At 35.9% G+C, this 14,112-nt stretch overlaps 1 protein-coding gene across 1 annotated transcript in view; it reads right to left on the bottom strand.

Annotated features, from left to right (window-relative positions):
• Positions 1 to 319: 319 nt before the first annotated feature.
• Positions 320 to 14,112, bottom strand: part of LOC576840 — a 36,821-nt gene continuing 23,028 nt past the window's right edge. Inside the window, exons 18-31 of the mRNA XM_030989737.1 lie at positions 12,883 to 13,134; positions 12,091 to 12,203; positions 11,424 to 11,652; positions 10,943 to 11,059; positions 10,482 to 10,609; positions 9,854 to 10,006; positions 9,297 to 9,473; positions 8,578 to 8,967; positions 7,645 to 7,833; positions 6,978 to 7,093; positions 5,751 to 6,034; positions 4,899 to 4,965; positions 3,537 to 3,795; positions 320 to 3,003 (exon numbers count right to left, since the gene is read on the bottom strand). Of these exons, the coding sequence (XP_030845597.1) occupies positions 2,734 to 3,003; positions 3,537 to 3,795; positions 4,899 to 4,965; positions 5,751 to 6,034; positions 6,978 to 7,093; positions 7,645 to 7,833; positions 8,578 to 8,967; positions 9,297 to 9,473; positions 9,854 to 10,006; positions 10,482 to 10,609; positions 10,943 to 11,059; positions 11,424 to 11,652; positions 12,091 to 12,203; positions 12,883 to 13,134 (2,744 nt within the window). The 3' untranslated portion in view covers positions 320 to 2,733. The remainder of the gene's footprint in view (positions 3,004 to 3,536; positions 3,796 to 4,898; positions 4,966 to 5,750; positions 6,035 to 6,977; positions 7,094 to 7,644; positions 7,834 to 8,577; positions 8,968 to 9,296; positions 9,474 to 9,853; positions 10,007 to 10,481; positions 10,610 to 10,942; positions 11,060 to 11,423; positions 11,653 to 12,090; positions 12,204 to 12,882; positions 13,135 to 14,112) is intronic.

The following is a 14,112-nucleotide window of genomic DNA, read 5'->3' as shown; positions in this document are numbered from 1 at the left end:
TAACTGACCTTTATCAATTAATTTAAAACTTGAAATAATATACCTTTTGTCTTGAAGAAGTGAAGAATATTGCTTTACTTACATACAATACTGGACAAATTTAATGATTATCACTTGCGAAAAAGCAGAATGGTTGTGGATTTTAAGATTAAAGTAATTCACAGAAACTGAGATGGAATTCTTTAGCTATAAACAAGCTTTAACTTTAGAGAGTTAAAATCACTTGTTGGAAACTTTGTACTTAGCTCTTACTGATTTAATCTACTCTTTACTTTGTCTATTCTTCACATCTTTGACTGTACATTGTTTATATCTTATCTCGTGGGTAACTGTATCTGTATATTTCATCTGTATATATTGTACATACATATAATAAATTATAAAAAAATTATATTATTTCATTTCATTTCATTTCATTTCATTTCATTTCTTTATTGTGTCCATAAAGGATAATTGTTTATATGCACATGAACAATCTTGCTTCAACATATGAAGATAGGAACAACATATAATTTGCCCTAGCCTTTCCCATTAAATTAATCAATTTACTGTCATGGACACATTAAAAAAAATACAAGATTAGATATAAAGAACAAAAGCAAGATCAGCCTTATCTTTAAAATAAGGTCTCGGTTCTCTCCCATAGGATAACTATCTTTAAAATAACTGCACACAAAAAAAATATTACGACCCTGAATATAGCCTGCAATACAATCAGCTAATATTAATCTTCTAAGGGGGGTCATTACAGGGGTTGTTGTCTGTGAAACATAGGAGGAGGGGGATTCGAGGTGATATTAATCTTCTAAGGGGGATCATTACAGGGGTTGTTGTCTGTGAATCATAGGAGGAAGGGGATTCGAGGTGATATTAATCTTCTAAGGGGGGTCATTGCAGGGGTTGTGGTCTGTGAATCATAGGAGGAGGGGGATTCGAGCTAATATCAATCTTCTAAGGGGGGGGGGTCATTGCAGGGGTTGTTGTCTGTGAATCATAGGAGGAGGGGGATTCGAGGTGATATTAATCTTCTAAGGGGGGTCATTACAGGGGTTGTTGTCTGGGAATCATAGGAAGGAGGGGGATTCGAGTCGATATTAATCTTTTAAGGGGGGTCATTACAGGGGTTGTTGTCTGGGAATCATAGGAGGGGGATTCGAGCTAATATTAATCTTCTAAGGGGGGTCATTACAGGGGTTGTTGTCTGGGAATCATAGGAGGAGGGGGATTCGAGGTTATATTAATCTTCTAAGGGGGGGGGGGGGTCATTACAGGGGTTGTTGTCTGGGAATCATAGGAGGAAGGGGAATTCGAGGTGATATTAATCTTCTAAGGGGGGTCATTACAGGGGTTGTTGTCTGTGAATCATAGAAGGAAGGGGGTTCGAGGTGATATTAATCTTCTAAGGGGTGTCATTACAGGGGTTGTTGTCTGTGAATCATAGCAGGGGGGATTCGAGCTAATATTAATCTTCTAAGGGGGGTCATTACAGGGGTTGTTGTCTGTGAATCATAGGAGGAAGGGGATTAGAGGTGATTAGCAAAGGATTAGTTACCCGTGGGAAATAGTGGAGAGGGTAATTGTTGTAATATAAAACGCTAAACTGAATATATACTATGCATCTTACGATAGTTTCCAAGTTAATTCAACATTAAAATCAAAGTATTTTTGATGCATCTGTATTCCATATATCACATTTTCAATATCTCATGATTATACTGTGCACATTAATTCATATTTTGAAATATTGGACAAGAAAACATTCATTAAAAAAAACCTAACAATTAGCGATATAATTTACCATTAATAAGTTCAGTGAAGACAAAAGGTGAAATATTAAATCTAGTCATTTTCCCCCACGTAATGGTACAGGTTAATAAGATGGGCCTAGTGCATGTACATTTCTTTGGGGATAATTTCTGGGCTCAAACATACTATTTATACCACACCAAAAACACTTCGCACTGTCAAAGATATTTTTGTCGCTTAAAAGCATAACAAGTTTTAAAACAATGAGTCCATAATTATAGTTTATCCCATCTTTTCAATACTTACAGATAATACAGATTACAGAAATTAATAATATGTTGGGGATTGATAAGTTACGTAATATATTTATAGGACGGATGTTAGTTTATAGAACTCAAACATTCCGTCTATGGTATTACTAAATACTACATATATTCTATAGGGTCTATAGGGATAGAGTTATAGTAACAACAACAAAATAGAGACCTCAGTCCTAATGCACAATGCGCGTCAAACAACGATTTCCTCCTTGTTAAATATCTTCTTTTTTTTAATCCGTATTTAAGGGGAAATGCTCTCTAAATCACTCTGGAACACTTTTGAATAAATCATATGTTCACTGTTGAATCGCTCAATCATGAAATATATACATGTTGGTCATCTTTTTTATTTAAACTTCAGATTTACAAATTTTGTTGTATACATGGAAGTTTTTTTTTCCGAATGGAAATTATAAAAGGGAATTTTACAATTGGATTGATAGCCCAGTCTAATTGAGTCAAAATGGTAACTAAAGCAAGTCACCCATGTTATTATCCCTTTGAACATGGTGAAAATATTTGAAGAGTTTATTTTTATGTATCTTCGTTCCAATTGCGATGTATTTCATTTCCCATAACAAAAATTACTTAACAACTATAATCGCACAAACCTAATTGAAATTAGAAGACGTAGAAAATCATCTTCATAAAAGGTAAGTATTTCCACTCAAAGCTTTACATGAATTGAAACCTCGATGTTCTTCTCTTCCGGTATCTTGCTCATGCTGACAAGGACAACATCAGTCGCTGCTGATGAGGACGTATTCTTAGAGCTATGCGTGCCGCTACTCGATGTGGTAACATCTTGTCTCCTGACTCTTGCTGCAAGACAGGTCAGTCCCCACTGCTTACGAACCATTGGTTTACGAACACAGTAGAGCAGGAAGATGAACAGTCCTTGAAATGAGTTCAGTACAATGAAGATGGGCTCAATCACCTGGGATAACATGGAATAAAGATAATCATTACGAAAATGTGGCGGTTGAAACATAAGTATTATTACGTCTTTATACTCGGTTTTACGTCTTTCTAACGGTTCCCTGTTCGAACACTCAACCTCGAGCACATTATATGATATGAATGTATTTTAGTTTTTATATTTCTAAACTTTCCTGTATAAGGCCAAATAAAAAAAATTAAAAAAAATGTTTAGCGTCCTGTTTTTTCGAAAAATAAGTAGGAGGAGGCCCTTTTTTTTTCGTTTTTTTTTTCTTTCAAAATGGCCGCTTGGTACATTTTCCCTGACAGTCGGGCTATGTTTTCAGATGGCCGCCGACATTTTTTTTTTTTTTTAATTTAATTCCAAAAACAAAGAAAAAAGTAGGAGGCGGCCCCCCAAAAGGAAGCGGGCGGGGACGCTAAACATGTATATTTTTTTACATGGCCTAAACTATAAACTTTTACAAGTTTTACAGTAGAAAATGCAATCAATTTATGCTTCTCTTATGGATATTGTTTTTTCTACTGCACCTGACTGAATTCTCGAATCATGAGGAAGTATCCAGTGATCCATGTAAGACCAAGCAGAAGGAGGATACAGATTGCATTTTGAACCCGTTCGATGCTCTCTCTACGTTCCACCTTGGCCTCTCTCTTGACCCGACCAGCGACATTAGAAGACTTCATCAGTTGACGGACGACGAGGGCAAAGATGACGACGTTGAACAGGATGATGATTGTCATGGGAATAAGGAGACCACCGATTTGAGCCCACAGTTGGAGAAAACATCTTGAGGTCAAGTAAAATTAAAATTGAACCAATTAGAGAGAACAAATTATATAATTATGTAGAAAGAAAAATGAAAATCATATAACACTAATTCTACGAAAGATAAACGTTCCCCCAGCGTCAAATTGTAATAATACACTAATCTTTGGTACACCCCAATCTTGTAACTATTTGGTATTTAGCATCACCTGTGCCTGGCAGGTGAAAAGCAAACTGAATCACTGTAACCCTCGTCTCATCTAATCGAGAGTATGAAGGGGACCACTACACCGGGGTTTCCCCCATTTAGATACGAATAGTGCGGTTGGTTCTAAACTTGCAAAGTTTGTGACTCGCCTCTACAAGGGGTCACCATTTAACATCCAACCCGATGGACGGAGTGTTCTCCAATTAAACAAAGTGTGCATCTATGAAATAGGGGTAGGGCTCGTTAGCACATCACGCAAGCTTCAATCATCCCCCCCCCCCCCTGGTTTGGACTCGAATTTTGGTACTTTAGGCAGAGGCTTTACCGACTGAGCCATTTCTACACAGGTATTTGAAATAATAATAATAATAATAATAATAATAATAATAATAATAATAATAATAATAATAATAATAATAATAATAATAATAATAATAATAATAATAATAATAATAATAATAATAATAATAATAATAATAATAATAATATGTCTTGTTTACCCAGGGTAGCCTCATCAGTATTCATACTGTTCTCCCTGAGGGCCCTGCAGTCATATTTAATATTTCATATTTCAAATCCTGTGGCATGTATTTTTGTTTCAAAAGTAACATAAATGTCATGTCAGTTTTTAATTAAGCGAACCATTCAAGACCGAGATTGCTCTTTGAAGCCAAATTTATAAAAGGAGATGGAACGCTGTATGAAAATCAAATGTGCTGCAATACTTTTTTAAAAATAAATATAAGAAACAATTGTCGTAGCACTATGCTCCGTCCTATTGTCTTGATATGGCTCTATTTTGTAACCACTATCTTGTCACGAGAGGCCCAACTGGTCGTGTTATAATACCACAAAACATTGTAAAATATATTTCCGTTTGGAGATTATGACATTAACGGGTTCGTAAACTACTCACAGATCTTCGTGCGCGTATTTGTCCTGGGCAATGGCTCCAGTTATAATGACAATCATTGCAGGAATACCTTAAATAATAATTAAAAAAAGGGGGGAAGACAATTATGATTAATTATATTTTTACGTGTCATTGGACAGTTTTAAGTTCTTTCCCTAAAAGGAGATTAAGATAAAATGCCTGTTTGCAATCGTCATCGTGTGATTTAAGCAAAGTGAAATAAAAGGATGCAGATGGTCATTGTTATTACAATCGCTAAGATAACATAGCAATGGGGTCATGTGGCATGCAGGCATTCAGATAAGATGTATAAAGACCTCGTTTGTGTTTTTCTCCTTCTAGAGTACAACGATCAATTTGTGGATCACTCGACAGATGTACAGATCTTATTTAAATGGAAAACCGTTTTGAACGATTATGTAGACATCACAAATGGCCTGCCCCAGATGCGACCATGCAACCTAAACTTGTACGCTGTAAAGCCATGATACTGTGAAATTAAGCATCAATAGCGTCGGCAAAATTCACCCTCCCGTTTCAGATAATCATAAAAAATGTCACATATTTTGTAAAAGATGGTGATGAAAGCCTTTCACGAAGAAGAAATCATGCATGCATATAGCAATCTTTGAATACAACTCTTTTAAATGCAGGTAATTTAATATTATTGTTGTTGATGTAAATTTCATATGTATTTTATTCTATAAATCATTCTTAATTATATAAATATAAATATATATATATATATATATATATAAATATATATAAATTGTATTCTGTATCCATTAAAAACACATATAATTTTGTAATGATCAGTTACAAAACTACTCAGAATGATTTTTAAAATGGTTATACCCCAAGCAACGGCACCAGCTTTGACCATGAACTGTGGAATGTAGGTATCAAAGATCTTGACGATGATGAGATAAGTGTTGTATCCCTCCACACCCATCCACGTGATCGAAGATAGAACGAAGAAGTGAACGAGCGCCGTAATGAACCCGCATGGACCTGCCTTTACATGACATTGACGTTTGGCGCTGTCCAGGGACATCATGACAATGAACGATACGTAGAGACAGAGTAACGTCAGGCACAGGCAAATGAAGATCTGGTTGGTCTGTTTCCCCCTCAGAACTCTTTCAGTTAACAAAAATATGAAGTTAATTTGTATTTGATTAATACATTTATGAATGTAGTGCATATATTATTATTTAGGAATAAAATGTTGGTGCTAGAGATTAATGATTTTAAAGGCAATAGCAAAATATGCAGCATGCACAGTTTGTCCGTCAGTTCGTCTGTACCACTTTCTCGTTTATTACTGCAATTTCTCGAGAACCATCTGGGATATGAACTTTATGTTAATATGTATCACCATAGGAAGACAATCCGATTAGATTTTGGAGTAACTAGGTCAAAGGTCACAGAGGTCAACTTTTGCAATTTCAGGTATTGGCCTCGTTATCTTGATATCTCAAGAACCACTAGAGATTTGGGGTTAATAGGTCAAAAAGGCGAAGTTTACGGAGGTCAATTTCCGAAATTCTGGATACACTACTACCAGCCTTGCAATCACGATATAATTTATCAAGAACCACTCGAGATAAAGGGTTCAAGCTTTGTAATAGTATGTAGCATCATTGGAAGACACTATGATAAGATTTTTGGTAAGTAGGTCAAAGGTCAATGGTCATAGAGGTAAATTTCTGAAATTATTATTTTTAGCTTTGCTATTGCAATATCTAAACATGATGACACTATTACTACAATGTATTAATAGGAAGATAATCCAATTACAGTTTGGGGCTATAGTAGATCTATATAGTTGACAATTGTTTATATGTTATTTTTATTACATCGTAATATGTCATGAATAATTACATCCTTTTCCTATAGTGAATTAATGGCGGATGCACATAGGAGCATTTGTCTTGTTTTATTTCTTGACGCAACACGATTCCGCATCTGTGTTTAAACAATAAATCTGAAGTAAAATCATGATCCAGGCGCTTTACTATAATTGTATAGATATTTATGAGATGAATAACCTTAAAAAAAAAATTTCGACTAGACTCTTACCTATTTGATATATATGTTGCAAGGGTGACAAGTAGGCTTACTATTGAAATGCAACATCCTATGTACGTTAGAACTTCGTATGCTTGTTCAGAAGGCCCATCCTCTCTGGAAGTATCCTACAAAAAGAATAAATTTATCACCAATGTTATTATCCAGCTCATTATATGCACTCAACCAAAACATAGAGCTATATGAAAACCCAACATATATGTGTGAGTTCTAGGTTAGTTTAGATTGATGTCATAAATTTGTCGCCTTGGATGGACACACCCCATGTGAGAAGCCCAATCCCACACCAACAAAAAATCCACTCCTGAAATTAAAAAAACAAGAAAAGGAAGAGAACAAGGAAGATCATAAGCGAGAGTGGAATCACTTCAATCAGACGCTACGTTCTCTAAAATTAAAGAAGAACTATAGAAATTTAAATAGACCGCGATTACATTGTGTGTTTACAAGGGCTTTAGTATAGAGGGACAATAGCGGGCCTTTCCCACAAAATCCGGGGATCTTTTGTTAAATGTGGAAGTCTCTTCCTGGAAAGAAATATTCTTCGCAGCTTCCAACAATAAAGATGAAAGTATTTCCAATGGGGGAGAGATAACATGCAATCCCCCGGGATTCTCAGGCAACGTGCTCTGACAAATAAAGATGAGAAAGATCTTACCATAAGGACGGCAAAGTTGGTGAGATGGTTACATCCACAAACGATCTCCTGTTTCTCATCAGAAGGAGGATCGCAGTTATCATCATCAGGTGATCTAATTCCAGATGATGAAATAAGATGACACCCTTCTTGAGACCACTCACCAAAGCCAACATCCCAGTATGAACACGACGGATTGGTTAGATTAGTCTTGTAAGGGAAGTAAAATATAAAATATAGTGCATATGACTATAGTTGTTTTTATAGGAGTTCAACTATTGTTAAAAAACACATAACGCATGCCCTTGTCTGATATAGCTACAAGAGAATCGCATACGATACAAATAATACATGTTTAACTCTTATCGTGCCACAGGGCTAAACCCCATTGTGCCAGGTTGTTTTGGAGATAATCTGATTAACGCGAAGGTTCTATGAATGGTGAGTGCAAAACACACAGCACAGCCCAATGAGCATGAACAATAACTGCTCTTACGAAAGCGCCCTTGCACGCACATGGCACTCAATAGGTAGCGTGCATGCAGCCTCATGGCAGGCTATGGGTTAAGAGCAGGCGCGGATCCACGAGGGAGGGGGTCGACGGGCCTGCCCACTCCCCCCCCCCCCCCCCAAAAAAAAAAAGTTTCTCACAAATTAGGCTGGCTGAGCCGCCGCAAAATATTTCCTGAACAATTGGATCATAGGGTCTATTACCCCCCCCCCCCCCTTCCGTTTACTCACCGCAACTAAATACTTTCTCACGGACTTACTTAAGTAATTAATGTACGCAAACGTGATCAATTTCGACACTTCTCATTGGCTACATTCTTACCCATTTTAAAACTTTAGAATGATACGGAAATAATAATAAAACACTGGAAATAATTCTTGAAGATGAGAGAAAGCACCACTTTTTGAGCAGAAACTTCGAAAAAGACATTCCTTAGGACCTACCTTTATCGGGGTAAAAGTAAAATTGATGGGTTCTGTCAGATTTGCTATCGTCTCGTTCCCGATGCTCAGTGATATTACAGGTGTGTTAGCAGATCGGTCGGTTCCTTCACTCGTGTTCTTCAATGATTTAGAAATGAAAAGGGCTGGTGTGGAAAAGACAGTGAAGATCACGCGAACAAAGATGCTAGTATTGGCACTTCCTCCAGATATCGACGATAAAGCAGAGGAAATGGCAGATGGTATGTTGACAACAGCAATATTATTCGGTTGTGTAGCTTCATCATTTGAAGTGTGGATGCTGGTGTCGGAGTCCGTCAGATCAGAATTGCTGTCTCCTGTTAACGAGAGGACTAGACCGTATGAGATGGCATCGGTAGATACACTTTGGACCTGAAAAGTTCAGAAAAAAATACAATTTGAAAACAGTCAAATATGAACGTTGCTTTTGCCATGAATAAGAATATATGCAGGATTTACAAGGCGCCAAACCCTCTTTGAAATTAAATACCCAAGAAATATTAAAATCGGGAAATTAAGTTCATCTTTGCACGTGTTATTGACAGATATCTTATTCAGGAGTGTTGGTAGATGTCAGCTATATTTACAGTTACTTACATACTTTTTGATGACAATTATTGGTCTTTAATGCCCTGCTAAGGGAGAGAAGACTGATATAATCGGCGTTTTATTCGACATAGAATATCAAAATTGCTACGTACCTGCACAGCAATATTTGGTTGTTGAATGGTAAGATTTCCGCCTTCCACTACATTAATCCTGTCGATCTGCTTCTCAAATGCTTTAACGACATCTCTGACAGAGGCTGATGCTGATTCAAGTGTTTCTGTGTCAACCTCAGCGATGTTACTCACTATGGCAACAATGGATTCAGTAACCTGTTATTCAAAATCAAGTAAGCACATTCACTTACTGTTCATGTTTTGAAAGCAGTAGCATAATATATTAGCATGAAATAAAATTTGAACACAGGAGTGATTGGAGATAAAAAATGTGGATAGTCTGATTTGACAATATCTCAAACAAAAGGCAATTTCAAATATTCACAATGAATGGCCTACAAATGGTCTTTATTTTAGTAATAGCCGGAATAGCCAGTAAAAACATTTTAAACAAACTGAGTCGTAATAACTTTATATGTACGCATTAACTGGACACGTTTCACAACAATTTAATAAAAACCAAAGAGACAAGTTAGAGGAAATATTTTGTGAAAGTGTTGCATTCACGAGACTTAATTATAAATTAAGAAACATACCTTTTTACTGTAGCTCCCTTGTGCAACATCACTGATATTTGAAATTATATTTGCAATCGAAGAAATGTCATCAGAGGCGATATCATCGGTGTTATTTGTCGCCAAACTGACATTTTCACTGAGCTTATGAACATTCTTATCTGAAACGATAACCTAGGAACAAATGAAATCCAAATATCAGTCTGCTTGTGATTGTTGTTCTATAGAGTCATTCCAACACAATAAATAGTATACAGTACATTTTTTTTGTTTTTACATCAGTCTCCTGTCTACAGGACCGGGGGTTTCTACTTTTATGGCAGGATTCCTCTTTATTCTATAAATATGTATTGATCACAATACAACCTACGTACACTCTGCCTCCAATCAGAGAAGGTATTAAACCCAGCTGTTCTCATTTCTGAGCGTAACAACTTATCGCTGGATGCTCTGCTTCACATCTGTTTAGTTCATGGGGCTGTTATTAATGTTATGTCGGTTCTAGGATGTGTCTAATAATTAATAAACTTAGATTGCTTTCGATCCCGAATAACTCATAATGAGTGGTCTCGTGACTCAGTGGTGACAATTTAATAAACAGAAAATAATCTTGAAATGGTTGAAATAGATATCTCAATATTGAAATTACCTTTGAAAGCTGGCTAAGTAAATCACTGACATTTCTTAATGTTCCACAGTTATCCATGGGATCGGGACGCCACGTACTCTGTGAAATCAGATCACCTACGCATATGGCACGACCAATTGGTTGGTCAGCTGTCAAACAAATTCACAAACATTTACTATCCCCATATTATTATTGAAATTCATGAAATAAAAATTGGATAACTTATTTTGATGGGAAATGTCTTGAGATAATAATATGAACAATGATGAAAAAACATATTAGAAAATACAAATATGAAGCTGTAAAGACTTTAATCCTCTAATGTTCATAATCATGCAAATCTCTTCTGTGAACATTAGATGAATACATCTTTTAGAGTGATCCGTTCGTTCAATTAGACTCAGATTAACTAATTAAATTTGAATTTCCTGGAGGGAGAGGTAGAGGCAGGTGGAGTATTAATGAAAAGTATTCTAATTTACCGTTTGCTCTGTTGAATGGACATACTTCAGTTGAGCTCAACCATGTTCCGTTCTCACCCTCTAGGAAACTGATTAGTCCAAAACGCAATGACGTCCATGTCATATTCTTACAGATCGCTGGGTTCCATGAATATAAGAAAAAAATATATATAAGGAGCGAGCACTAAAGGTATTAATACTGTGTTCATTTTGGATGAAATGAGACAGTTTTGAGTTCTCCTAATGGTCTGTTTATACAAACAATATCGTTAAGACTCTAAACTTCCTGCAAAAATATATTCACTAACAACTTTTTTTAAAGGCATGCCATCGTTCTTTTCCGAGCCACTATGGCAATTGTAAATGCAGACAACAATTATGTGTAATCTTTAACAGTCGTTGTAAAATAATTCTGTGGCAATCTATGTTTTCGTAATTATTATGTAAGTAGAAGTCAATATTGAATTCCAATAAACGAAGATGACCCTTGGCTAATTCTTACCCGTGTTCTCGATGTCTACACTGCTGACATCGAGAAAACCATTCGAGTTGTTAGCCAAACCATCAAAAGCTTGACTAACAAGATCTAGTTCATCAAATGCAGTCAGATTGGAATTCTTGATGTAGACATTCAGGTCAGCAATCACAACTGCCTGCCGAGTGAGATTGTTGCATACCACCGATGGTGACATATCCTTGAAAGCGGTATCATTCGTCAGACCTTTAAGAACCTATAAAAAAAGAAATATATCATGGTGTATTACCATTTTGTTTTAATTTTTTTTCTTCTTCTATTTCTCTTTTGACTGTAAACATAAAAGGTACATAATGGATTGGATACAGGCGTTATAATTTTGGGAGATATAGTGGTATTACTGCGAAAAGTTTAAAGCATTTTCAAATTATGTTCCAACCGTTGTAGGCTAATAAAGCTTAATAATCACAAACTTTGATCAAAATATCAAAGCCCTTTTATCTTTCAAACATTTAAATTTGTAATCACAGGGTATACAATGTTCATTGTAGAGATTGAGACCAAAATTGCCTCATTGTTTTACGGCACATTTCAATATAAGTCTTTCTAAGCATGGATCCAATGTTTGGTGGTCATGTCTGTGTGCATGTAATTGTCTTCAATCTTTCCTATAAATATATTTCTTAGTACTTACATAATTAATGATGTTGCGTGATATCTCGAGATAGCGGGCGGAAGTTTGTTCAGAGAGGTCATCATTCGAAGTGAGATTAAATTTCAAATCAGAAAGTTGGATGTTGGTCACACCTGCATCAAGAGAAACGTCAGATATTATGTTCGTATAATAATAATAATAATAACAGTATTTATGAAGCACAACATATCCATCTCTAGAGATGCTTAAGGCGTATACAAATATTTACATTTATATCAGGAATTCAACATACTTAAGATTAAAGGAATATTAAATGTTCAATTACATGTAAGTTCATCATGGCATCTTAATATAATTGTATAGATCACTGTAGTTTCCGGAACATCTGTGTTACCTGTTGCTTATACTCTTTTCTTATTCCTTTTAAACGACTTTTTCAAGTTGAACTGCCTTGGGAAAATATACCATCTTTCAGTGCACATCGCATGAAAGATACACCAAGTAGGTCTTCGGAAAAGAATGTATACACACTATATTGTGATTTTTTTATTTTGTTTTCAATAACCATCGTTGTATAACAAATTAAAATCGAGGCTATCTGACTGATATTAACTGGATGGGGATGTAATATATGTTTTCAGACCGCGAGGGATCTAAAGTTTTCCTCGTGAACATAACCACTTTGGAAAATATAACCCCAAAGCGGTCCAAATATTGTTATACCCTGCCGGTCAATATATGTATAAATAGAAACGGGTTTCCGGACCTGCAATATAGGGCATGCGGATTGGTGGAAAGATAAGACAAAAACATGACATTCTTCAACCTCACCTTCAATGTAGATAGATGCCTTATTCGTATCTATAGATCTTTCTTTTCCAAAGCCTCGGCAGAAGTAGTATCCAATATCACTTGTTGAAACGGATTGTATAGGTAGAGTGACTTGATTTGTCTTGTTGGGTAGACGATGGCCGTCTTTGAACCACGCGTAAGATTCAGCATTGTTGAAGCTGCATGTGAGCTCTACGGTGGTGCTCATATTCACCGTTTGGCTCGTAGGATGACCGGCTACTTCAACAGGAACTGTATTTAAAAAAGTTAGAATCACAGGAGTTAGAGGTGTCGTAGTAGAGTGGATTAAGCACTTGACTTGAAATTCAAAAGTCGTGAGTTCGATCCACAATATGGAATTACTGTCTTTTGGCAAGGCATTAATATATAAATAATACACAGCAGTGAGGATATTAGTAAGAACAACCCACACAAGGTACCTATGGAACAGTCAAACAAATCCCAGGCTATAGCCGAGGTTGTTTGGACTGTTTTGAAGGTACCGAGTGTAGAAGAAAACATGATGACATTGATGTGTATTATTTTTTTTATAAGATGATGTACTATTTGTTTCATGAAATGATGGTTTATAACATGATTATAGTAATGACCGGTCATTAGCATTTATTAAGGACGGATCATTAGTAAAATTACGTGTTCAGCAAAATAAATGCCTAGTCACGTTTACGCTCTCAACCAATCATTTGATAAGGATCCGCTCCATCATCTCATGATGTACATTTGCCACTTCATACCCAGGAGAGAAATGGTTAACTGGTAGGATGACGAAAGCCTTTGTGTTAGTAATTGTCATAAATTATACCCTCAAGGTGACTATTATGGTATATATATATATATATATTCACCAGAGAGTGGAGATGGTGCACAATGTGCGTGAACGAATTCGATGACCGGGGTAATAATACCTGTAAAGCGCTAAGAGAAGGTATTTCGTATTGAGCGGTTTATCAATCAAACTTATTATTACTATTATTATTATTACTATTATTGTTAATATTATTATTGACTGGCCGTGACTATTCCACAAAACAAAAAGGAGGTGGACAATTACGTCTTCCAAAATTTAAAACGACACAAGGCCAATTTTCATTATCTTTTGTGGGCAGTGAGTTTTGGAAAAGATTACCTATTAATGTCAGATTAACAAGGTCTAGAAATAGGTTTGTTGAACAAATCACGAATGAAATATCAAAAATGATGATATGCATA

This window comes from Strongylocentrotus purpuratus, unplaced genomic scaffold (assembly GCF_000002235.5).
Source record: "Strongylocentrotus purpuratus isolate Spur 01 unplaced genomic scaffold, Spur_5.0 spur5_scaffold_18, whole genome shotgun sequence".
Lineage (NCBI taxonomy): Eukaryota > Metazoa > Echinodermata > Echinoidea > Camarodonta > Strongylocentrotidae > Strongylocentrotus > Strongylocentrotus purpuratus.
The sequence above is the reverse complement of the archived record's forward strand: the minus strand, read 5'-3'. Positions and strand labels throughout refer to the sequence as shown.